The 25419-nt window shown below is 40.4% G+C and overlaps 1 protein-coding gene across 5 annotated transcripts; it reads right to left on the reverse strand.

The window, feature by feature from the left end:
• Positions 1-1386: 1386 nt before the first annotated feature.
• Positions 1387-24345, reverse strand: LOC108892182 (NACHT, LRR and PYD domains-containing protein 12). Of its 5 annotated transcripts, XM_018689610.2 has the most exons (11): positions 24116-24345; positions 22347-22496; positions 19786-19935; positions 19312-19400; positions 17304-19092; positions 15867-16040; positions 10194-10367; positions 9629-9802; positions 9042-9215; positions 4587-4760; positions 1387-4299 (listed from the first exon to the last, which is right to left on the reverse strand). In XM_018689610.2, exons 2-11 carry the CDS (start codon positions 22469-22471, stop codon positions 4284-4286), a joined length of 3039 nt encoding a protein of 1012 aa, XP_018545126.2. In that variant the 5' UTR covers positions 22472-22496; positions 24116-24345; the 3' UTR covers positions 1387-4283. The 5 variants fall into 5 exon arrangements, with proteins under 5 accessions (XP_018545126.2, XP_050929867.1, XP_050929868.1 ...); XM_051073910.1 differs by lacking the exon at positions 9042-9215; XM_051073911.1 differs by lacking the exons at positions 9042-9215; positions 10194-10367.
• Between the last annotated feature and the right edge of the window lie 1074 nt (positions 24346-25419).

Raw genomic sequence — 25419 nt, forward strand, 5'->3', positions numbered from 1 at the left:
GTCAAAGACTGTAGCAATAGACAAGGAATATTCGTATCTTTGCAGATGACTCTGTGTTATATTTAAATGACAGACATTCATCTTTTCCTGAAATCACAGGCTCTGTAACCTAAATTTGTTTGTGTCTTTAACTCAGCACATTTAGAGATATCATTATTATTCTTTTGGATTTCTAAAAGTGATCTACAAATGATCCAGACTAAGGATTAACTGAGAATAACAATGTTAAAATATAAATCAAAGCTGCAGAATTGTAGACCCATTGAGCCAGACATTGTACAAAGAAATATAATAAATATTTTTAAAAAAGCATTAAGTCAAAATACACAAATACACCAGAAACAGCATTAATCAGATATACAGTGTGCAGACAGGTTGGAGTGCAACAAGAACTGCACAATCATTGGCACTGTGTAAGCAAAGTAGAATCAAAGACTGGTAGAAGATCTCGGCTTCACCGACATGACTGGAGACATCCTGCTGCATTACAAGAAGAAGTTTTTTTAACAGTTTTTGGGCCTTGCATCGAGAGACATGCTGATAAAGTGGATAAAAAGTTTTGGGAAAAGCTGCTCGAGCATATTCTCGCAAACTCTGGATTACTTTGCCAAGGAACAGAGCTACAGAGTTAACAACAAAACGAGGGAAGCTAACAACTAAACTGCACCTAGCAACACAACCACACCTAGCCATCCACCACCTGTTAAACTAAAAAATGGGAACAGGTAAATGATGAGGAAAGGGAGGAGATCAAACAGTCTCTAAACTTCATGGCGGGGGAAATTGCTAATGTGGCAAAACAACAGACACAGCTGCTTGGATTAATGGAGGAAGTGCATGAATTAAAGAAAATGGTCCTGGAAAAAGACAAAAAAAATCTGTCTTTTAGAAAGAAGAGTTGATGAACTGGAGTAGTACATGAGAATGGAAGATGTGATTGTGAGTAAACACCAGACACCGTACATACACGAGGGCTACAGCTGGAGTCAGAGGTGGCGAGGAAGACACACCAGAAGAGATGCACTCATTTTAGCAACAGGTGCTCCAGTTTTTGGATTCAAAAGGCATTGATATCGATAGTAGAGCAATCTCAACCTGCCATGCACTCCCAAGGAAGGACAGCAAGGAAAAACCACTATTATCCAGTTAATAAATAGGAAAGTTAAGAGCGACTTGCTGCAACAGGCTAAAAAACTGAGAGGAACGGATGTATATATTAACGAACATTTAACTAAGAAGAATGCCGACATTGCCAGGCAAGCCAGGGTTCTCAGGAAACAACAAACTACAAGCAACCTGGACGAGAAACTGTAAGGTGTGGATTAAACTAAATGGAACACAGGAGGAAGATAAAGTCATGATGATAAGAGAGCTTGTGGACTTGGACATGTTTACTTTTTTGAGTTTTATTCACAGACACTTTACAGGTTGACACTGGAAGTACATAGTGACTCTTATGCTTGAATGGGAACACATAACAAAGGTTTTACCATCTTACCCAAATGACGGGAACTGAATCCATCCAACTAGTGGTTAAATGAAGAACAAACTGCCATGATCCAAACAGAAGGATATGATTTATTTACTACAAATCGGGGGGTTGCACTGTATATTAAATCATCCATCCATAGAGAAATCGTTAAAAAGATGTCATTTGCAATGGATAATGTGATGGAATGTGTGACAGTTGAAATTAAATTAGAGAAATCAAACAATATAATATATATGTTATTATATTGTATATAGAGCCCCAGGAACCAACAATGATACATTCAAGGATAAATTGTCAGAAATGTACAACTCAATCAATAACAAGAGGGTTTTTATCTGTGGAGATTTTAGTATTGACCTATTAAATCCACATGGACATATGCAAATAAAAAAAAATTAAATTCAATGTTCTGCATGGGATTGTACCCTTTAATCACTCACCCAAGCAGGATAACTGTAAATACTGCAACACTCATCGATAATATATTTACAAATGTTATCAAAGGAAAGATAACTGGGTTTAATCATAAATGATATTAGGGATCATTTGCCTGTTTGTGTAACCTTTGAATCCAGCATAGATAAAAGTGATGAGATAGAAAACAGTAGATTCATAAGACGCGTAACTGAAAATGCTATTGACCATTTTAGGGAGGACCTAACTAACCAGGATTGGAGTGAAATTTATGTTGAAGATGTGGATGAGCCTTAAGAAAAATGTATTTCCATCATATCAAAATTGTATGATAAACACTGTCTTCTTGTGGTTAAAGTGGGAAAAAACAAACAAACAGACAAACCATGGATAACAAAGGGATTACAAAACTCCTGTAAAAAGAAAAATCTATTATATAAGGAATTTCTCAAAGTTAGAACAAAAGAAGCTAAAAACAAATACAAGACTTACAAAAATAAACTAACTAGTATTTTGAAATATAACAAAATAATGTATTACAGTAAACTACTGGAGAAAAACAGGACTAATATCAAGAAATCTTGGGATTTTAAATGAAATTATAAAAAAGAAAAAAACAAACAGAAATTACCCACGCTACTTCCAAACAGTTATAGACCTATCTCACTTTAGAAAAAATATTTGTTAAAAGGCTAAATGATTTCATATCCAAACATAAAATACTCTGCAAACAACAATATGGATTCAGGAAGAGACTACCATATTTGCACTAATGGATTTTGTTGAACAGATAACAATTGCTACAGAGAGAAATGAATTCACAGTAGGAATTTTTCTGGACCTACAAAAAGCGTTCAATACTATTGATCATAAATTACTATTATCTAAAATACAGAGGTTATGGTATCAGAGGACTGGCCCATGATTGGCTAACAGGTTATCTGGAAGATAGAAAACAGTATGTACATATTAACAACACAAATTCAAATCTTTTGAATGTTAAGAGTGGGGTGCCACAGGGCTCAATACTTGGACCTTTGCTTTTCATTTTACACATAAATGATATATGCTTGGTCTCGAAGACATTGAAATGTATATTATTTGCCGATGACACAACTATATTTTGTGGTGAGGAGCATTTGGAACAACTTCTGGATACAGTAGAGAAGGAACTACAGAAAATTAAAAAATGGTTTGACTTTAATAAACTATCTTTACACACAAGTAAAACCAAAGGTATAATATTTGGAAACCGGGGACCAAATGCACACAGGGAGATTAAAATAGATGAAGTTGAAATCGACACAGTGCTTGAAACTAAATTTTTAGGAGTAATAAATGACAGTAAATTAAGTTGGAAATCACACATAAATCATGTCAAAGCAAAAATGTCAAAATCTATTGCAATACTGTATAAAGTAAAATATCATTATACACACTATACTATTCACTCATAGTCCCATACATAACTTATTGTGTAGAGGTATGAGGAAATACATATAAAACCAATACAGACGCTATTTTTCTACTGCAAATAAAAAAGCCATACGAATTGTAAGCAAAAACCCGATCAAGAACCAACAAATCCACTTTTTATTCAACTAAACATACTGAACTTTAGAGACTTAGTAGATTACAACACAATGCAAATCATGTACAAAGCTAAAAATGGACAGTTACCACAAAGTATCCAGAAGTTGTTTAAAATGAGAAATAGCAAATATAATCTGAGAGGAACATTCATATTAAAAAAAACCTAAGACACGAACAACTGTATGACTGTCTGTCTGTCAGGGATGTGAAACTATGGAATGATTGCTCTGAAGAAATTAAAACATGTAGTACTCCCAATAGATTCAAAAAACTTTATAAGCATAGTTTAATCATGAAATATATTATGGAAATATAAAAACAAATGTGACAGCACTAATGATGATATTAAAAACTTGTGCCTGTGGATGTCTTTAACCTGATTAGTCACATATCTAATTGTAAGGTAAGAGGGTAGGTGTTAAAAAAAGCTCCAGCTTCAGCCTACGCCCTTTCAGTTTTGCTTTGGAAATGGAAATTAGGGTTTCTCAGACACTGACAGAAGATCCAGGAGACACCTTCACTGTCTGTTTCTGTCTCCAAATCTATATCTGAACTTACAATTGATTTTTCAGAAAATGTCTTAGTGAGTTTTTCCTCTGTCAGATCCAGAGGAACACACAGGGATGATGGTGGACTGGACTCTGTGTCTGACAGTGGAGCTGTTCTCAGATCAGTTCAGACTGCTTCTTCTGATTCCTCTGTCAGTCACTGCTGGATGAAGCTCTCCTCTCCACTCTACCTCCCAGTAACATGGTCCAGTCTCAGCCTTTCACCTTTAAGAAGATCACCAACTCCTCCAGCTGCAGAGAGAGAGAGAGAGAGCAGAGAGGAGGTGGATCAGTGTTTACAGAGACTCTTCATCAGCACATCCAGTATAAAGAGCAGCAGGGACTTCAGTCCTGTTCAGAGCAGCAGTGCTGAGTCATCAAGGCTTCATCATTGCACCAACACTTTAGTGATGGATTCACTGTTGTTACAGCTCAACTCTCTGTCTGACTGTGAGGCTGTCAGCTGGAATCCATCTTTATTTCCTGTAAACATCAACACAACAACAACAGTCGTTTTCACATCAACTCCAACTACTGACCTCAGATTATCCAATCTACAGTCTGGACTCTTCTCAAGATCAGACAGCTCTCTCAGGTCTGAATCCTTCAGCTTGTTGAAGTTCAGGTCCAGTTTTCTCAGATGGGAGGGGTTGGACTTCAGAGCTGAGGCCAGAGAAGAACAGCTGATCTCTGACAAACTGCAGAACTCCAACCTGAATAAAGAATCAAAGATGAAAAGTTTTGTTTGCTAAAGTGGACAAAGAGGTCATCACAATACAATACTAGCACAACAATTACACAATAATTCAATTCAATTTCAATTCAATTTTATTTATATAGCGCCATATCACAACAACAGTCATCTCAAGGCACTTTTCATATAGAGCAGGTCTAGACTCTTTAAAATAGGTATTTACAGAGAGAGACCCAACAGATCCCACCATGAGCAGCACTAGGCGACAGTGGCAAGGAAAAACTTCCTTTTAAGAGGCAGAAACCTTGAGCAGAACCGGAGGGTGGGCGGCCATCTGCCTCGACCGGTTGGGTTAAGAAGGAGAGAGAGAGAGAGGGAGAGGGGGTAGAGGATAGCGAAAGAAGAACATAGCATAACACAGGTTCCATATCAGATGTAAGATGAGGCCAGTAATACAGCAGTAGTAGTGATAGTAGTGATAATTAAAGTACTAACTGCTAACACAGCAATACAACTAATAGCAGTATAAGTAATTTGTAATTGTAGCAGCAGGTGTTGAGTGGAGTTGTAGGAGCAGCAGGAGACTTGTCATCACAGATCAGACTCTACAGCTCCAGAGGAAGAAATACCTGCAGAAAGAGACAGAAGAGGAGAGAGAGACGGAAGAGCACAATACTACAGGAAAGGGAAGATACTGAGTTAGTAACATGTAACATGGGATATGAATCTATACTGATGGAGAGAGGGGGAGAGGGAGAGGGAGAGAGAGAGAGAGAGAGAGAGAGAGAGAGAGAGAGAGAGAAAGGAGCTCAGTGCATCATGGGAGATCTCCCAGCAGTCTAGGCCTATAGCAGCATAACTAAGGGATGGTTCAAGCCTGAGCCAACCCTAACTATAAGCTTTATCAAAGAGGAAGGTTTTAAGCCTACTCTTAAAGGTACAGAGGGTGTCTGCCTCCTGGACCGAAGCTGGGAGAAGGTTCCACAGTAGAAGAGCCTGATAACTGAAGGCTCTGCCTCCCATTCTACTCTTGGAAACTCTGGGAACCACCAGTAAACCAGCATTCTGGGAGCGCAGAGTCCTGGTGGGATTGTAGGGGACTATGAGATCTTTAAGGTAAGATGGAGCCTGACCATTAAGGGCTTTGTATGTGAGGAGGAGGATTTTGAATTCTACTCTGGATTTGACTGGGAGCCAATGTAGAGAGGCTAACACAGGAGAAATATGGTCTCTTTTCCTAGTTCCTGTCAGTAATCGTGCTGCAGCATTTTGAATCAGCTGCAGAGTCTTTATAGACTTGTTGGGGCAGCCTGATAATAATGAATTACAGTAGTCCAGCCTAGAAGTAACAAATGTATGGACTAGTTTTTCTGCATCTTTTTGAGACAGAAAATGTCTAATTTTGGTGATATTACGCAGATGAAAAAAGGCAGTCCTAGAAGTTTGTTTTATGTGTGAGTTAAAGGACATATCCTGATCAAAGATGACTCCCAGATTCTTTACAGTGGAGCTGGGAGCCAGGGCAATGCCGTCTAGTGGAGCTACATCATTAGAAAGTTTGTTTCTGATGTGTTCAGGACCAATTATAATGATTTCAGTTTTATCTGAGTTTAGTAGTAGGAAGTTGATTGTCATCCAGATTTTAATGTCCCTAAGACAAGCTTGGAGTTTGGCTAGATGATTGGTTTCATCAGGCTCCATTGACAGATAAAGCTGTGTATCATCTGCATAACAATGGAAATTTATGGAGTGTTTCCTGATAATATTGCCCAAGGGAAGCATATACAGAGTGAAGAGGATTGGTCCAAGCACTGACCCTTGTGGAACTCCATGTTCCACAAGGGTTCAAAAAAATTAGACAATCATGATGATGATGATGGGATGCCCTGTTGGCAGCCTCAGCTCTCTCACATGACCACCCTTCATTGATAGCAGTTATTCCAGTACATTACAAACCAAGGAGAGCCACAAAATGGGCTGGTAGGCACAAAAGGGTCTCTTCATCCTCTCCAACAATTTTATGAACAGGTGTGTGCTTTAGCAGTCTTACTCAAGTTCATTTAATACCAAACACTACCCCTGCAGTGGCTGTGAGTCAACTCAACACAATCTCACCTGCAAATCTTAAAAATAGGAGTGGTCTTGGTGTCATGCGTATCAACATATGAAGCATTATAAAGAAGATGGACAGCACTGGAGCAACTCAACAAATAAATATTTCTGATTCTGATTAATATCTATGTAAGAGAGAACTATCCAGACATCCTAGTAATCACAGAAACATGGTTAAACCTCCATAAAAGATACTGATGTTGCCTTAAATGACAACATATATACAGATGTGACAGACTCAAAAAGGGCGGTGGTGTCTATGTTAAAAATAACATCAAGGCATTCATGTCACTTAATGTCTCCATGTCTAAACAGTACGAGTTGTTAGCACTGAAATTAGAACTGAGCCATACCACCTCCCTCTTTGTTGTCAGTATTTATCAGCCACCCTCTGCTCCTGTAGAGGCTCTCCCCAATATCTCTAATAACTTACTATCATTAATGTCTTCAGAACTGGTTATTCTTGGTGATCTGAACCTAAATTGGTTATCCAAAGATACTGCTTTGAAACAGTTGATCATTTTATGTAAGTGTAAAATGATCTCAGACAGATATTGGTATGAATTCAAACACCCTGAAATGGTTCAGTAACTACTTCACAAAAAGACAGCAGTGTACAAAAGTGGCCAGTGTCAAATCTGAATTTCTCCCAGTGCCTAAAGACATTCCTCAGGATTCAATCTTAGGCCCAGTACTATTCACCATCTACATTAATGACATTGGAAGGTCACTTAATACATGCAATTTACAATTTTACGCTGATGACACTATTTTATACAGTTCAGCAACCTCCATCTACTCAGTCATTGACAATCTGCTGGTATCATTTAATTTCTTACAGCATGCCCTTTTTAACCTTAAATTTGTTTTAAATGCAGAAAAAACTAAATTCATGTTATTGTCAACGGTTAAATAATTGGATGCTAGTCTAAAAATCTGCATCTTAGATGGTAACCCAATTGAGAAAGTTCCCCCCCATAAATACCTGGGCATTTGGATCAACAATAAATTTACTTTCAATACCCACATTGACAATTTATGTTGCAAATTAAAGATAGAACTGAGTTTTCTGTACAGGATCTTATCATCAATCCTGTGCCCAACACATTCTACCTTTAACACCCGTTCCTAAGACTGACTGACGCTGTATGTTCTTGCAGTAAACTCTAATTTTGGAAAGACCACTTTCAGATTCTACGCCCCATCTGTGTGGAATCAGTAACAGTGTAGTCTGAAACTTGACACACTAACACCAGTAGGCCTTACAAACTTGAGGTGTGACTGTTTTACAGAATATGTACGTCTGTATGTGTCCACATGTTGCATATGTATGCTGTGTATGCAGGTGTGTCTTTTTACACATATGTTATTTATGTGTGTATGTGTTTACATACATGTATGTGTATAATTTCATGCATTTAAAAAAAAACTTCTACTATTCTTATTTATTTCACTGCTCTTTTGATATTTGATTTCCTCTGTAATCAGATCTCACTTGTAAATGAGATCCTAATTTCAAGGTGACCTCCTGATTAAATAAAGTATTGATGATGATATGCATTTCACATTAACTGGTGATGTGTACATTTTTCTCAGCGAGCTGTTCAGTATCTCATCACACTATACAAACACACAGTAGGCTCCTATTCCTGTAAATGACGAATCAGCAACTGAAAACATCTGGAGCTCAGCAGGTGAAAATGTAGACAGAGATCACCAGTTAAACTGGAACACTGGCAGGTTGTCCTGAGGGCACGGACGCCATTGCTAGTCAATACCGTGTTGCATTCACAGTGGCATATGGGAGTGGGAAACGTCAGACTTTAAGATGTGGCTATTGAACTGCACGATCTGGCATAGTCTATCGTTCTTGTACTGCGACTGGTGCCAAGTTTGGTTTAAAACAGGTTGCTAAAGAAAACTTTATCACTAACGTCAGTTTTTTCACTGTCAATCACCTGAATATGGCGTATAGAAAGTGTTCAATCATAGACTACTTCTCATAGTCCCTATGTTTTCTGAAGGTAACATGATTGAGAAGAAGAAAACTGACTTTACCATTAAGGATCCTCAGTGTGGATCAGTATAATATGAGCCTGATGTCTGCAGGTTAGAGTCAACACAACTTTCACATCAGATTCATCTCAGCACAGAAAGAAAATATGGTATATATAAAATATAGTCTGACCCCAGGGTCTCCAGTCTACAGTCTGGACTCTGCAGAAAACCACACAGCTCCTTCACTCCTGAATCATACAGGTTGTTGAGACTCAGCCACAGAACTCTCAGATGGGAGGGGTTGGACTTCAGAGCTGAGGCCAGAGAAGAACAGCTGATCCATGACAAACTGCAGGACACAAACCTGAATAAAGAATAAAAGATGTCGATCAAATCATTGATAATCAATCAGATCTGTCCTGATCAATGATGTTTGGTCTAAAATGAGTAGAGTGACTTTGTCCTTCTGTTATTGTGGATCATCATAATGTCAGTCTTCTACAGACATCATCCAAATGTCAGCTCAACATTCAGACACCTGTTCATGTCAACACTGATTCAGAACAACCTTTAATCTTTTCCTCCTTCACACATTTAACAAGTAAATTCAACTTGATGAAAGAATACAACAATTTTTACACAAACTGAAATTAACTTCAAAGAAAAGAAGAGTTTCTCTGCAGCTTCAGCTGAATTCAAGTTCTGTGTGAAGATAAATGAGCTTCAGTTGTGGATTAAAGATAGAAGATCTCCAACAGTAACAGACAGTGAACTGACCCCAGTTTCTCCAGTCTACAGTCTGGACTCTGCAGAAAACCACACAGCTCCTTCACTCCTGAATCATACAGGTTGTTGAAACCCAGCCACAGATCTCTCAGATGGGAGGGGTTGGACTTCAGAGCTGAGGCCAGAGAAGAACAGCTGATTTCTGACAAACTGCAGGACTTCAACCTGAATAAAGAATAAAACATGGAGATCAAATCATTAATGTATGAGTTGTATGTTGTAATAAAAATTCATTGACTTTGACCAACGACCACTGGACATTTTCTACAGTGTATTTAGAAAACATTAGTCCTCTGACTGGGAGAAATACCAGTGTGTGAGTGGTGAAGGTTTGATTGAAGTGAACAGACATTATTGATGACAACTGACTGAAATGAACTGAACCTGAAGGAATAATTCTCAGTGTGAGATCAGAACAACTGACAATATGGAACAACCACTATTTAACATGTCATTCATTCTAAATCAATGGATTCAAGTTCTGTGTGAAGATAAATGAGCTTCAGCTGTGGATTAAAGACAGAAGATCTCCAACAGTAATAGACAGTAAACTGACCCCAGAGTCTCCAGTCTACAGTCTGGACTCTGCAGAAAACCACACAGATCCTTCACTCCTGAATCCTGCAGCTTGTTGTTACCCAGCTCCAGGTCTCTCAGATGGGAGGGGTTGGACTTCAGAGCTGAGACCAGAGAAGAACAGCTGATCTCTGTCAACCTGCAGGACTCCAACCTGAATAAAGAATCAAAGATGTGAGTTTAGGAGACAAAGTTCCTGCTTGAAACCATTCAGTGTTTCATCATCTGTTCAGAGCTGAAGAAGGTTTAGAATGTTTCATGTTTCTTGTCTTAAAGCAACAGTCACATGTCATATGTAGATGACAGAGTTGTTGGTGGCAGTAATCCTTCCTGCTGTCCATACTGACTGTGAAGTGCTCTCTTCCTGACACAACTACACTGTAAGAAATGACTTGATGAGTTCAGCTGCAGCTGAATGAAGCTCCATCAGTCTGAGTCAGACAGAGTTACAGACTATTTAGGACAAAGTTCCCTCTTTATTTACAGCAGATTTTTCTCTTCACCAGATAATTGTTTAAAAATCATCACACAGAAATAAAATTTAAAAACTGAAACTTCAAGATCCAAGATTTGAAATTATTAGCTGTGACGCTACGCTGTGACGCTGTGACGCTACCTGTACCGTACGCCGTGATTCTGTGAGATCGACACTTACTCGCTGCTCCGCTTTCTCTCTTTACTTTCTGTCCTATAGTCTTTAGTTACACATTATTTGCTGCTGCTTTGTACTAATCTATCTTACTTTTGATCGCTGCCTGTGTAGTGATATTTCCTCTGACTTTAGCTTGTTTGTTGTTAGTGTAATTTAGCTTAGCCGTTTGTAGCCTCATTAGCCTAATTTAAATTGTAGCTTCACCTCTCACTCCTACAGCTAACCTAGCTTAAAGTAACTACTACCATGGCTTGTGTTAGCTGTTCTGCTCTTGAAGACAGGGTGTCTCTGCTAGAGAGACGTGTCCGTCAACTAGAGCAGCTCCTTTCTCCTAGCATTACCTTAGATATGACGGGCACTCCAGATAGCGTTAGCCACGGGCTCGACAGCGAGCCTGTTAGGGCTAGCTTAGCCTCGTCGGCAGTGAGTGCGGAGTTCGTCCCTGTCAGCCGGCGGAAAGGGGCACGTAAGAGCAAGCAACCGGTTGTGTGGTCTGGTCTGCAGTCGCCTCTCCCGACTGCAAACCGGTTTTCGACTCTTGCTAGCCCCGTTGGTAGTCCTGTGCGCCCGCGTGTCTCCCCCGCTCCCGCTGACAGGGCTAAACAACGCACTCTAGTCATAGAGGACTCCATCACTCGCAATGTCAGATTAGCTTCGCCAGCCAATGTTTACTGCCTACCTGGGGCCAGAGCTTCCGACATTGAGGATAATCTTAGAGTGCTGGTATCACGCAGGGAGAAACAGGGGCTCAGGCACACTGCACACCTAGTTATAGCAACATTGTCATTCATGTCGGCACCAATAACATTAGAATGAAGCAGTCTGAGGTCACCAAAGCTAGTTTAGCTAGGACGTTTGAGTTTGCTAGAAAGATGTGTCGGCATCGATTAGTTGTCTCTGGTCCTTTACCCATGCGGGGTAATGATGAGGTGTACAGTAGATTAACGTCTCTGAACCGCTGGCTGGCTCGTCACTGTAGTGAGCAGGGATATAGTTTTGTGGATAACTGGCCTTCTTTCTGGGGCCGTCCTGACCTGCTGAAGGCAGATGGTCTGCATCCTACTGGAGCAGGCGCTGCTATTTTATCTAGGAATATAGACAGGTGTTTACGTTGGGTTTGACAGTAAGACACTAGTGATCGGCAGGTCGCAGGTGAGTAGAGAACCTGCTAGGTCTTTAGGTGGTGCGGTTTTGGAGTCCACGAGCTTAGATAGCTTAGATGATGAATCTAACCAGGATAATTCGCAGACTTTAGATGCTCAGCCTGATCTACTGCATTGAGACTGTCTCCATTCCCCGCCGTACTATTCACAAGTTTCCTAAGTTTCTAAACCACCATGTACAAAACACCACTCCTGCCACTGGTGACAGTGCTAGGTCCCATAAAGTACTGAATAAAAGGCCACTTAAATTTCCTAACAGAAGCACTAGATGCCTCATTCCTATTAATACTTCATCTATAGGTACCTTGCCACACCAGGCTGCTACCAGCAGCTCCAGGCTCAATATGATCCTCAAATTTGGCTTCATAAATATTAGATCACTTTCTACCAAGGCATTATTGATAAATGACTTGATTCTTGAACATAATCTGGATATGGTTGGTCTATGTGAAACATGGCTTAAACCAGATATGTTCCTGCCTTTAAATGAAGCTTCCCCACCTGAGTATGCCAACGCACATGTTGTTCAGTCTACGAAAAAAGGTGGGGGCGTCGCTTTAGTTTATAAGTCTTTCTTTGGTCTAACCTCAACTCTTAATGTCACTTTTAACTCCTTCGAGGCTGTAGTATTGAAACCTTCTCCAGTAGCTTCAGATCTCCATCACCAGTAGAATAGACTCCAACCACTCCACCTTGTGGTACTTTACAGACCACCTGGCCCCTACTCACAGTTTTTAGATGAATTTGGAAATTTTTTATCATGTCTTGTCACATATAGTGATGATATCCTAATTATGGGTGACTTTAACATTCACCTAAATAAGGCCTCTGATCCTTTAAATATAGCTTTTTTGGCACTTATTGATACTTTCGGGTTCACACAGTCTGTACATGAACCCACTCATTGTGGTGGTAACACTCTAGACCTGATTCTTTCCCGTGGGATTGAGGTGTCTAATCTGACCATCTCTCCTGTCACATCGGTTATCTCTGATCATTTTCTTATCAAATTTGATGCAACTCTAGTCTGTCCCCCTAAAATTGTCTCTAATATATCTTCCACCAGACACATAGGTCCTGCAACTTTAACTGTTCTTAGTGAGCAACTACCAGAGGTCCTGGCCCCTTTTACGACAGCAATTGGTTCTGTTGATAACTGTACCAGGAATTTAAATAAAACCTTGTCTAGTCTCCTTGATTCAGTTGCACCTCTCACCACTAAAATTAAACAGCCAAAGAGGTCCACTCCCTGGTTCACAGATGACACACGTGCTCTGAAGCAGGCCTGTCGGAAATTACAGCGCAAATGGTGCAAATCCAAATCAGAAGCTCTGTATCTCCAGTGGCACCAGGGTGTTCTGGAATATAAGCGTGCACTGTCTACTGCCAGAGCAGCATATTTTTCAAATTTAATCAATAGCAATAAACATAATCCTAGATTTCTTTCTGACACTGTAGCTAAACTCACTAAAAAGCAGCCGCCTCCTAGCTGCTCACCCTTTACTGCCTGTGAGTTTCAGAATTTTTTCTGCAGTAAAATTGATGAGATTAGATTAAAAATCAGTTCAGTTTCTCCAGCATCTGCTGCAGAACCAGCTGAGCATCATACTGAGTCTCAGAGAGTTTCTGCTCTGATGAATTTTGACATTATATGTCTTGATTCATTATCTAAGATAGTACTAGCTTCTAAACCCACCACTTGCCTTTTTGACCCTTTACCGGGTAAACTTTCCAAAGATCTCTGGCCAGTCCTGGGCCCTGCAGTGCTGAATATTGTGGATCTATCGTTGACGACTGGCACTGTTCCTTCTAGCTTTAAAACAGCTGTGGTTAAACCTTTACTTAAGAAACCACACCTTGATCCTGGGTCTTTAGGTAACTATCGGCCTGTCTCAAATCTCCCATTCTTCTCTAAAATACTAGAAAAAGTGGTGTATCAGCAGCTTTCAGCTCATTTAGCTGATAATAATCTATTTGAACCGTATCAGTCTGCTTTTAGGGCCTTTCACTCTACTGAAACAGCACTTGCTAAAGTAGTAAATGATCTGCTACTCTCTTTAGATTCAGGTTCCACCTCTCTGCTCATATTACTTGATCTTAGTGCAGCCTTTGATACTGTAGATCACCGTATACTCATGGACCGATTGGAAAATAGATTTGGAATCTCTGGCGTGGCCCTCAGCTGGTTAAAATCTTACTTATCTGACAGAACTCAGTGTGTCTCTTGTAATAACACTGTATCAGCCTTTTCTGATGTGAAATATGGAGTACCCCAGGGTTCTGTTCTTGGCCCCCTGCTTTTCTCTCTTTATATTTATCCTCTTGGCCAAATTATTCGGAGTCATGGAATTAATTTTCACTGTTATGCTGATGATACCCAGCTATATGTGCCTATAAAGGCTGATAATGCCTCTCAAATTAGGGAATTAGAGATCTGCTTGTCATCTGTTACTCTTTCCTTTGATCAGCATATTAAAGACATTACAAAGACCGCCTTTTTTCACCTACGCAATATAGCTAGGATTCGGTCTTTTCTCTCCATGGCAGACGCTGAAATTCTAGTTCATGCCTTTGTTTCTTCTAGACTGGATTATTGTAATGTTTTGCTTTCAGGACTACCGCGTACTAGCACTAAAAGTCTGCAAATGGTTCAGAATGCTGCAGCTAGAATGCTGACCAGATCGAGAAGGTTTGACCATATTACCCCAGTTCTAGCCTCCCTTCACTGGCTCCCTGTTCATGTTAGATCAGACTTTAAAGTTCTCTTAATGACTTATAAAATTCTAAATGGGTTAGCCCCCTCATACCTGTCTGATCTTCTTAACCCTTATATTCCCTCCCGTGCTCTGCGTTCTCAGAGTGCAGGGCTGCTGTCTGTCCCCAGAGTCAAAAAGAAGTCAGCAGGCTGCAGGGCCTTCTCCTATCGGGCCCCCTTCCTCTGGAACAACCTCCCTAGTGATATTAGACAGGCTGAGTCAGTTGAGGCCTTTAAATCCAAACTAAAAACTCATCTTTATGCCTTAACTTTCAACTAGCACATTATTCTGGTTCCTATTTCAGGATACCATTTTTCCCTCAGTGGGTTGGGTCAGTCTCAATGCATCAGTTAAGATTAATAGTTAGTAAATGTTGTCCATGATGTCCTGCCGACGAGATTATTATTAACTGTCTTAATATCACTGCATCACTTTAACTGTGTGTTCTTCCCTCAAGCACATTACTGCCCAGGCTGTGCTTCTCTCTCTCTCTCTTCTACTGTCTCTCACTGCAGGGTTCTGCCTCCAGAGCTGGAGAGTCTCCTGCTGCTCCCATGATCCAGCTCAACCCATGATGCAACAATAATTAAACATTTACTAGTGTTATTGATAGTGTTAGTGCTATTAATGTACCATCGTTTGTCATTATTATTCCTTTAGCTGTAATAATAATTATTACTATTATTATTATTATTATTATTACTACTACTATTTACACTTTGACTTAGTCTGTGTATCTGCAATGTTGTCTTTCTCCTACCCCATTCCCCCACCCCCCTCTCTTTCTGTCTAAACCCAACCGGTCGAGGCAGATGGCCGCCCACCTTGAGTCCGGTTCTGCTCGAGGTTTCTGCCTCTTAAAAGGAAGTTTTTCCTTGCCACAGTCGCCTAGTGCTTGCTCATGGTGGATCTGTTGGGTTTTTCTCTGTAAATCTTATAAGATAAAGAGTACGGTCTAGACCTGCTCTGTATGTACAGTGCCTCGAGATAACTTCTGTTGTGAATTGGCGCTATATAAATAAAATTTGACTTGACTTGGATATACACAAAAAACCTGAAACAGGTCCAGTCAGTGAACTGACCTCAGAGTCTCCAGTTTACAGTTTGGACTCTCCAGTCCAGCAGACAGCAGTTTCATTCCTGAATCCTGCAGCTTGTTTCCATTCAGGTCCAGTTCTCTCAGATGGGAGGGGTTGGACTTCAGAGCTGAGGCCACAACTTCACACTGAGTCTCTGAGAGTCCACAGTCATAAAGTCTGTGATTAGAGAAAAAAATTAATCTGTCAGAATAAAATCAGACAATTTGTAATAAAAATACACAACATACATAAAAAGACAGAATTTGATTAAAATCTGTTCTTCACATCTGTGGTTCAGTTCATCTTATCTCACTGTGTTTGACATGAAACAATAATTCTCATCACTCTCTCTCAGACCTGCAGACTTTTAATGGGAATCTTTGTTTGACTTTAATTTTTTTCTGATTTTTTTTTTCTGATGAGTTCAGCTGAGTCAACAGTTAAAGATGATCTCTCTCTGCTACCTGCTGCTGTCAGGTGATACTGTTCACATCCATACACAGCAAACATTTGGTGACTGTTGAAAATAACTAACATCATTTCATTCTTCCAAATGAAAAGTTGAATTCATAAACAATAACTCTTGGTCTGGTCTGATCAGTAGTTTATGGTGGCTCATGATAATGTCAGCAAACTTTAAATAGTTAAAGTTTAAATGACATTACTGAGTCTCTTCAGTCATTTGATAACTTGTCTCCACATGTGCAGCTGTTACATTAAGTTTCAGTATTAACTATTATCCCATCACTGTTTGTTGTTATCACAGCAGCTGCTGTTCAGAAAAAGTTTCACTCTCACTTAAATGTAGAGAATTAAAAATGTAAAGTGGAACCTTTAATTTGAGCTGAGTGTTTCTGTTTCATTTGTTACAGAGGTTTGGTAAGTTCACTTCTTTCTAGCTCCACACCTCCAGCTTTTTAAACTTTTCAAACTTGTAGTCTTCATTCCTGACTGACGCTGACTCAGGTGACATCACCTGAGGACATTTATCAGACTTCACTCAGCTCCTCTGGAGAAACTAAAGGCTTCAAACTACTGTTTCCACAGATGGAGTCGTACTCCCCAACACCTGGAAACACACTGAGGTGTAAGATCAGTGGAGTTCTGCTTTAATTAGTTTCATCAGGTTTACATGAAACCAGAAAGATTTCAATCAGATAAACTGAAGATTTCTAAATAAATGTAGAATCTAACAATTCAATACAAAGAAACAGAAAAACTGTTTTCATTAACTTCACAGCAACAATCACAACCAACTGAACTGAATCTACATTTTTATCTCTCACAGCTTTTAAAACATCTCCAGAAAAAACACGCCTGACCTAAAGACTGTGCACTGTAAAACTAAGACTAATGAGAATAATTTAATACTGTGTAGATCTGAAGAACTGAACTACTGATCTACTGACTGATGATGTTAATGATGATGTCTGGACTTACTGAGCCTTCCTGCAGTTCCTCACAGCTGGGATCAGCCTCTGTCGTCCCTCCTCTGATGTGTTGTGCTTCCTCGGGTCCAACTCATCCAGAACCTCCTCTGACATCTGCAGTATGTAGACCAGAGCTGAGCACTGGATCACAGAGAGTTCCTTCTCTGATCTGTTCTCTGACTTCAGGAACTCTTGGATCTCCTGATGAACTGAGTGGTCGTTCATCTCCATCAGACAGTGGAAGATGTTGATGCTTCTGTCAGGAGAGATTTTATCACTGTTCATCTTCTTCAGGTTGTTGATGGCTCTCTGGATGATTTCTGGACTGTTCTCTGTCTGACCCAGCAGACCTCCTAAGAGTCTCTGGTTGGACTCCAGAGAGAGGCCATGAAGGAAGCGAACAAACAGGTCCAGGTGACCATTTTTACTTTTGAGGGATTTCTCCATGGCTCTCCTCAGGCAGATTTCCAGCAATGAGTAACTGCTGTCTTCTCTCAGGAAGTCCTCCAGTACCTGTGTCTTCCTGTTGGTGAAACAGTGGAAGATGTAGACTGCAGCCAGAAACTCCTGAACGCTCAGATGAACAAAGCAGTAGACTGTTTTCTGGAAGATCACACTCTCTCTTTTGAAGATCTCTGTACAAACTCCTGAGTACACCAAGGCCTCTGTCACATCAAGACCACACTGCTCCAGGTCTTCTTGGTAGAACATGATGTTTCCTTTCTCCAGATGTTCAAACGCCAGCCTCCCCAGCTTCAGAAGAACTTCCCTGTCAGCCTCCGTCAGCTCCTGTGGACTCGTCTCATGTCCCTCATGGTACTTGTTCTTCTTCCTCTTTGTCTGAACCAGCAGGAAGTGTGAGAACAGGTCAGTCAGGGTCTTGGGCAGCTCTCCTCTCTGCTCTGTAGTCAACATGTGCTCCAGAACTGTAGCAGTGATCCAGCAGAAGACTGGGATTTGACACATGATGTGGAGGCTCCTGCAGGTCTTGATGTGTGAGATGGTTCTGTTGGACAGCTCTTCATCACTTGATCTCCTCCTGAAGTACTCCTCCTTCTGTGGGTCAGTGAAGCCTCGTACTTCTGTTACCCTGTCAACACATGAAGGAGGGATCTGATTGGCCGCTGCAGGTCTGGAAGTTATCCAGACCAGAGCCGAGGGAAGCAGATTCCCCTGGATGAGGTTTGTCAGCAGCTCGTTGACTGATGACTTCTGTGTGACGTCAGACACAACCTTCCTGTTGTTGAAATCCAGTGAAAGTCTGCTTTCATCCAGGCCGTCAAAGATGAACAGAACTTTACAGACAGCCAGCTTCTCTGCTGTGACCTTCTGTAATGTTGGATGGAAAACATGGAGCAGCGTGAGAAGACTGTACTGCTCATCTCTGATCAGGTTCAGCTCCCTGAACGAAAGCAGAACCAGCAGACTGACATCTTGGTTTTCCAAGCCCTCTGCCCAGTCCAGAGTCAACTTCTGCACTGAGAAGGTTTTTCCAACACCAGCGACGCCGTTGGTCAGAACCACTCTGATGTGTCTCTGTTGGTCAGGTAAGGCTTTAAAGATGTCCTGGCACCTGATTGGAGCGTCATGGAGGGTCTTCTTCTTGGAAGCTGTCTCCAGCTGCACCACCTCATGTTGGGTATTAACCTCTTCACTCTGTCCCTCTGTGATGTAGAGCTCAGTGTAGATCCTGTTGAGGAGGGTTCTACTTCCTGTTCCATCAGTTCCTTCAGTCACACGTTCACATCTCCTCAGACTGATCTTATGTTCATCTAAAACCTCCTGCAGACCACTATCTGCTGAAAGACAACAAACAATGTCAGACTAAAGAAAGACAATCTGATTCTTTTCATCAGCTCCAGAAAAACTAAAGACAAGCAGAGAAAAGCTTTTTCATGTTGTGCTCTTTAGAATCATCTTAAATGTCAGAGCTGTGTGATAGAACAAATGACTCTGTAGAAAACAACAAGTCCTGTTTTCAGAAATGAAGACATCAGCAGACACATGTTCAGTCTTACTTTGTACAGTGCTGGTCTGACTGGCTGTCTGCAGTCCAGGTCCTGGTCTGGATCTTTCCTCCACAGAAACATCACTCCTCTTCCTCTTTCTGTGGACATCAACACATTCATTATAACACGTTACATCAGTGGAGGAAAACCCTCAGCTCACAGGTTGAATGCAGCTCTATAATCTATTATCTGCAGTGATAAATCAGAAAGCTGTGTGGATACATTTACATTCCCTCCTCCCATTTGTTGTCAACTTGAACAGGAGACAGTTTATTTGAAGACAGTTTTCAGCAGTGCTGCTTTTCTTCACTGTTTCCTGCACAAAACCTCTGAACAGTCCTTTACTAAATGAAGACAAACACAATGTGACTGTGACTTTAGAAACAAGGACCACAAACCCTCAGTAAATATCCACCCAGAGCTCCTACTACTGCTAATGTTGAAATATCTTCAGCTCAGTTCACAGTAGAAACTGTCTCTTACTTTGTGTCTGAGGGTCCAGGTTCATTACTGAAGACTGGAGGTTTTCCTTTGGACCAGTCACTCTTCATAGACAGACAGATGGATCCTGGAGACTCTGCTCTGTCCTCCTCTTCCTCCACACAAACACTCATCTTCTGGACTTCAGTCAGTCTGAGAGGGAAACAGTAACACTGACTGAGACTCAGAGACACAAGAACCAGGAACAGGAAGTAACACACACACACCATTTACAGGAAACCACATGAGTGTGTTGTTCCCCAGTTAAAATCTGTTTGTTAAAATGACCATGTTTACAAACGTATTATTTAATAAACTATATAAAATAAAGAAAGAATTTTATTTATGATCAGGTGCACCCCCCGTCCCCCCCGTTTCCTGCCACAGCAGTGAGCAGTATGTGTGATGACGATGAACTCAGTCAGTGTGAGTCAGTCTGAGGCAGACGTCAGGTATGTGACCAAACACAGTAGAAATATACAGTTTATTTATTTTATTTATATTATAATATTTATAATATTCTCTAATCACAGCGTTGTGTCAAACTGTGACTGAGAGAACAGGAAGTAACACACACGACATGATTCCCTCCTTTTCTCTCAGTGTCTTTGTTTGGACACAAGTTCATCCTGACTCTTCTTCCCTCGACAGTCCACAGGGAGAAAATGGACTCAGAGACTTTGACAGGAAAATAATCAGAATGTTGTGTTAACACTCACCGTGCCTCAGCCTTCACTTTCCTCCTTCTGCTCTGTGCACACTAAATGGAGTCTGAACTAACCACACTTCTGCTTTCAGCAGCTCCTCCCCCTCCACATTTACAGGAAACCACAGAGTCTGTCTCTGAGTCTGTTGTTCACCAGCTACAGGTTAAAATCTGCTTTGAACTCATTTAAATAAACTGCATGTTTTTACAGACTTACTATATAAAAATCCATATAAATGTTGAATATAAATATTTATGATCAGGCACATTCAGAGATCGACCTCAAATGGGGTTTGAGCATGTGTCGTTTTTCTTCCTAGAGGAAGTGCAGTGTTAAATAAATGACTTCCTGTGTGCACAGTCCCATAACTGTCTGTTAAGATCACAGCTGTTGACTGGGCTCCTGTGGTAGACAGACACACTGAGGGACCTAAACAGTAACTGCATCATCATCATCAAGTCCCTGTCACTGTAGTGTAAGAAGCCAACAGCTATGTGATGTGCAGAGTAAAGTGCCTTTAAAAAGGAGAATATTGCAGCAAGCTTATGATCTTAAAGGAATATTGTGATGAAATGGTATTGTCATTATTTACTGTATGATTCAAAGTAACACAAAAGAAAACCTGTGTTAAATGTCACTGTGTGAGAGTAGATGTTAGTGATCACCACATATAAAGCATGCTTTTGTATAATGCTTATTAAAGTGTGAAAAAGATACATAATTTTTAAAACTGATACAAGGAAGAGTTAGGAAATAATGGTGTAAAAGTAAAAGATAACTCTGTTTTTAAAAAAGTATAATCAGGACAGACTAGAACATAATGGTGTATAAGAGAGAGTGAACAGGTCAAATGAGGACAGGGCCAGCTTTGACCTGACCCAGCAAGCGAAACTTGGCTAGAGAAAAGTCCAGGTGCATTTCAGGAGATATTGGCATATGACAAATAAGTTGATAGTGTATTTTAACGAGTGGGACCAAGGATGGACAGTTAGACTAACCAATGTTTTAATGGTGTAAATTTGATAAACCAGTAAAATGACCTAAGAGGCGTGGAAAGTCACAGCCAAAACTGTATATAAAGAGGGACAGAGCCAGTACATTTTTGGAGCATTTCTGGTGTATCATGTATGCACTGTGAACGGTTCCCGGGTTTCTTTGTCAACAAATAAACTCTGCCTTGGACACTGACGTCTCCTGATAATTTCTGGACACCTGAATTAGGCTGAAGAATTCTGATCGTAGCCCTGTGGATTTGGGACTTTAAACCCAAATCCACATCATCACCATCAGACAGAAAGGAAGGAACACGTTTTCAAATATCTTTTCATTTCTGTTTGGAGGAAATGAAGAGACGAGTCTTTATCTTAAATCAATAAAATAAACCAGTGTCACGTCTAAAGCTTTTTTTAGAATTGAGGCTAAAATGGCGATGTCTTCCAAACCTCAATGTTATATATATGTGAATTATATGAAACTAATGTGTTGGCACACAGTGAGAGTATCTTAACTATTCAATATCAGAAGATAAATCACAAGATAAATTCTGAAGAGACAAACATGGAGCAGAGAGAAGGATGGAGATGATGTTCAGTCAGAGAGCTGGGTAAGAACAGGAGAATTTACTGAAACACACTTCACTGACTTTCATTCAGAAACTGATGAAGCAGTGATTAAACCAGCCTCACTAACAAAGTCACAGCAGGAAAATTACTGCAGACATGTATTTATTTAAACATTTGTAAAAATGACCTTTTATGAGTTTGGGCCTCTCTAACATGCTCTGTCAGTCCCTGCTCTCTGACTCTCAGGACAACTGAATCATCTTCAGCTCAGTTCACAGTAGAAACTGTCTCTTACTTTGTGTCTGAGGGTCCAGGTTCATTACTGAAGACTGGAGGTTTTCCTTTGGAGCAGTCACTCCTCACAGACAGACAGATGGATCCTGGAGACTCTGCTCTGTCCTCTTCCTCCAAATCACTCATCTTCTCTGGTCTGAGGTCTGTAACACTGAGACACACAGTTTAATAAACCCAGTCTGTTTTAATTACACTAATGTCATTCAGTGGTGGAAAGAAGTTTTTGGACACCCCATGCATTTGTGAAATATTGCATTAAGAATCACTCTTAGGTCTTCAAGTGCAATTTCTTTTAGTACAGTCACAGCCAAAATACTAAACAAATACTAAAAAAAAGCCATTAAAAACTTAATTAAAATTAATTGGTTCCATAAAAATACATAAGAAATTATGATCAACGAGAGACAGAGGTTAGCGCAGCGTCATTGGGCCCAAGAACTGGACAGCCAGGAATTGGAAGAAGAAGATTCTGTGGTCAGATGAGTCCAGCTTCCAGCTTTATCCTCCTCCTGATAATGTGAGGGTCCGCAGAAGACCAGGCCAAGCTCTATCTCCAGCATGTACAGTGCCTACTGTCAAGCATGGTGGAGGCAGTATCATGGTTTGGGGAGGCATGAGTCATCTCACTGTCTGTGATGGCACATTGAACTCTGCCAAGTATTGTGCCTTTCTTGAAACCCACATGCTTTCAAAGCGTAAACCAAAGAATTTAGAAGAATTAAAAGCAGTAATTCAAGAAGAATGGGACAAGATTACCCCTTAGTTTATTTTATTACAGAAAACTAATATTCTCTAATATCATCACAGCGTTGTGTCAAACTGTGACTGAGAGAACAGGAAGTAACACACACGACATGATTCCCTCCTTTTCTCTCAGTGTCTTTGTTTGGACACAAGTTCATCCTGACTCTTCTTCCCTCGACAGTCCACAGGGAGAAAATGGACTCAGAGACTTTGACAGGAAAATAATCTGAATGTTGTGTTAACACTCACCCTGCCTCAGCCTTCACTTTCCTCCTTCTGCTCTGTGCACACTAAATGGAGTCTGAACTAACCACACTTCTGCTTTCAGCAGCTCCTCCCCCTCTACATTTACAGGAAACCACAGAGTCTGTCTCTGAGTCTGTTGTTCACCAGCTACAGGTTAAAACCTGCTTTGAACTCATTTAAATAAACTGCATGTTTTTACAGACTTACTATATAAAAATAGATACAGAGCTCAACAAATGTATCAGAGCACCTGTCATCAAAACAAGAAAACAGCAATATTTCAGAAATCTTTCTAAAACTTGTTTAAAACTAAAAATGTGATTTTTATTTTTTTGGTAAATAACAAACTGAAACAACTAAATATTCCTTTTTCACACATAAAAACCAAAGAGCTTCAGATTTGGTATGACCTTTGACCTTGGTAACAGCTTGTATTCTTGCTGCTCATTGTTTTTCTCTTTAGTTACTGAGTTTCTCACTGTAACACTGAGACACACAGTTGAATAAAGCCAATCTGTTTTTTTCCACTAATGTCATGGAAAGAAGAATCCACAGTTCAGAGGTGGAGCACTGACTCCATCATGGAGACAAACTGTGGTTTAAAGCCAACAGCTGCTCAGACTTCACAGAAACATCCCATGTTCTCTTTCTGTGTGAAGCAGGAAAATCAAAGAAGTTTCCTCTGAGACTCTGACACTTTCTACTGACACTGACTTCTTCTTCTAAAACACTCTTTAACACACTAAACACACTAAAACTACTCATGGAAACATCACTTACACTTTACTGACGGCCTTTCACTCTGTTCTCGCACATTTTGTTACGACGACTTGATTCACTTTCGTTTTCACTTTTCCGTTAAACTTCAGTTGTGTGTCCACAGACGGAGACAAACAGAGACTGAGCGCCTACAGTCACCGTGAGACTCAGCTACAGCTTCTACTGTGACAGCGACAGAACAACGACAACAAAGTCAAACTGACACATTAGAAACAGGAAAATTTAAACTGCGTCTTTACCGGATCGAACGTTCAGCGGAGTCTGTCGCTGGAAACACGCCCACTTCCGCATGACGAAAGCCTCAAGGAAACCACGGCTGCGTTCCCATGGAAACAAGACTCATTCAGTTCCGCAAAGTTCTAACAGCGACATGAATTTACTGTTTATCAAAGCAGACGAGACGAGGATGAGCAGCTAACATGCTACTTGCTAACTGTGACACATTAATGTACATGTGTGAGTGCAGCATGAGTCTAACGTTTGATAAAGACTGAGTCAAAACTGCGCTTTTCAAAGATGGCGCTGATGATTACACTGAGCTGAACATGAAGGATCTCTGAATTCACCACAGGTTTAAGTCAGAGGGATGTAAACATCTGACCAATTGTAAAAACTGTGTGATATAAGAAAGAATTCATGTCAGACTAACTGATTCATACGGAGCACTGGGTGGTTTTAGAGAGAGAAATAGAAGCTTTAAAGTCCAGACGGACCACGTTTTTATGACATTTGAAGAAAAAATATTACACAGCTATGAATGAACATAGCATGAGCATGACTTCCTCTCTGTGCCCGAGCCTTATTAAAGCGCGGTGATGTTTTTTTAATGACACCAGAGGAGCTCCATACATTTTACTACGCACAACATACAATTAGTTCCCACGTTTTAATGAGTTAGTTCCCACGAAATAAGTGTCGCCATGACAACAGACAGCCTTTATCTCCAAAGTGGCAAGACAACATTAATGAAGAGTTATTACATGAATTAAACAGCTCCATAACTTGATATTTCTATTCTGTGGTTACCACTTCATTTTAATTCATTCATGGGAACAAGATCAGTTTATTGAGACGTGGCTACGACTGAACGTCTCATTGCCAGATGGAATTAAATCTTGTTTTCTTCAAATGGTACAAAATGGCCTCCATATCATCCAGTCTTTAATCATATGGATGGACATCAGGCCACACCTCCTCACCTGTGTGTCTACCTGCTCTTTAGCTCAAGGTGAACAAGTTCAATAGATGGTCACTAAGTTAACAACAGTAGATGAAGGTCAGTGCTTCCCCTGACCTTTGACCTC

This window comes from Lates calcarifer, linkage group LG11, assembly GCF_001640805.2.
Source record: "Lates calcarifer isolate ASB-BC8 linkage group LG11, TLL_Latcal_v3, whole genome shotgun sequence".
Classification (NCBI taxonomy): Eukaryota; Metazoa; Chordata; class Actinopteri; family Centropomidae; genus Lates; species Lates calcarifer.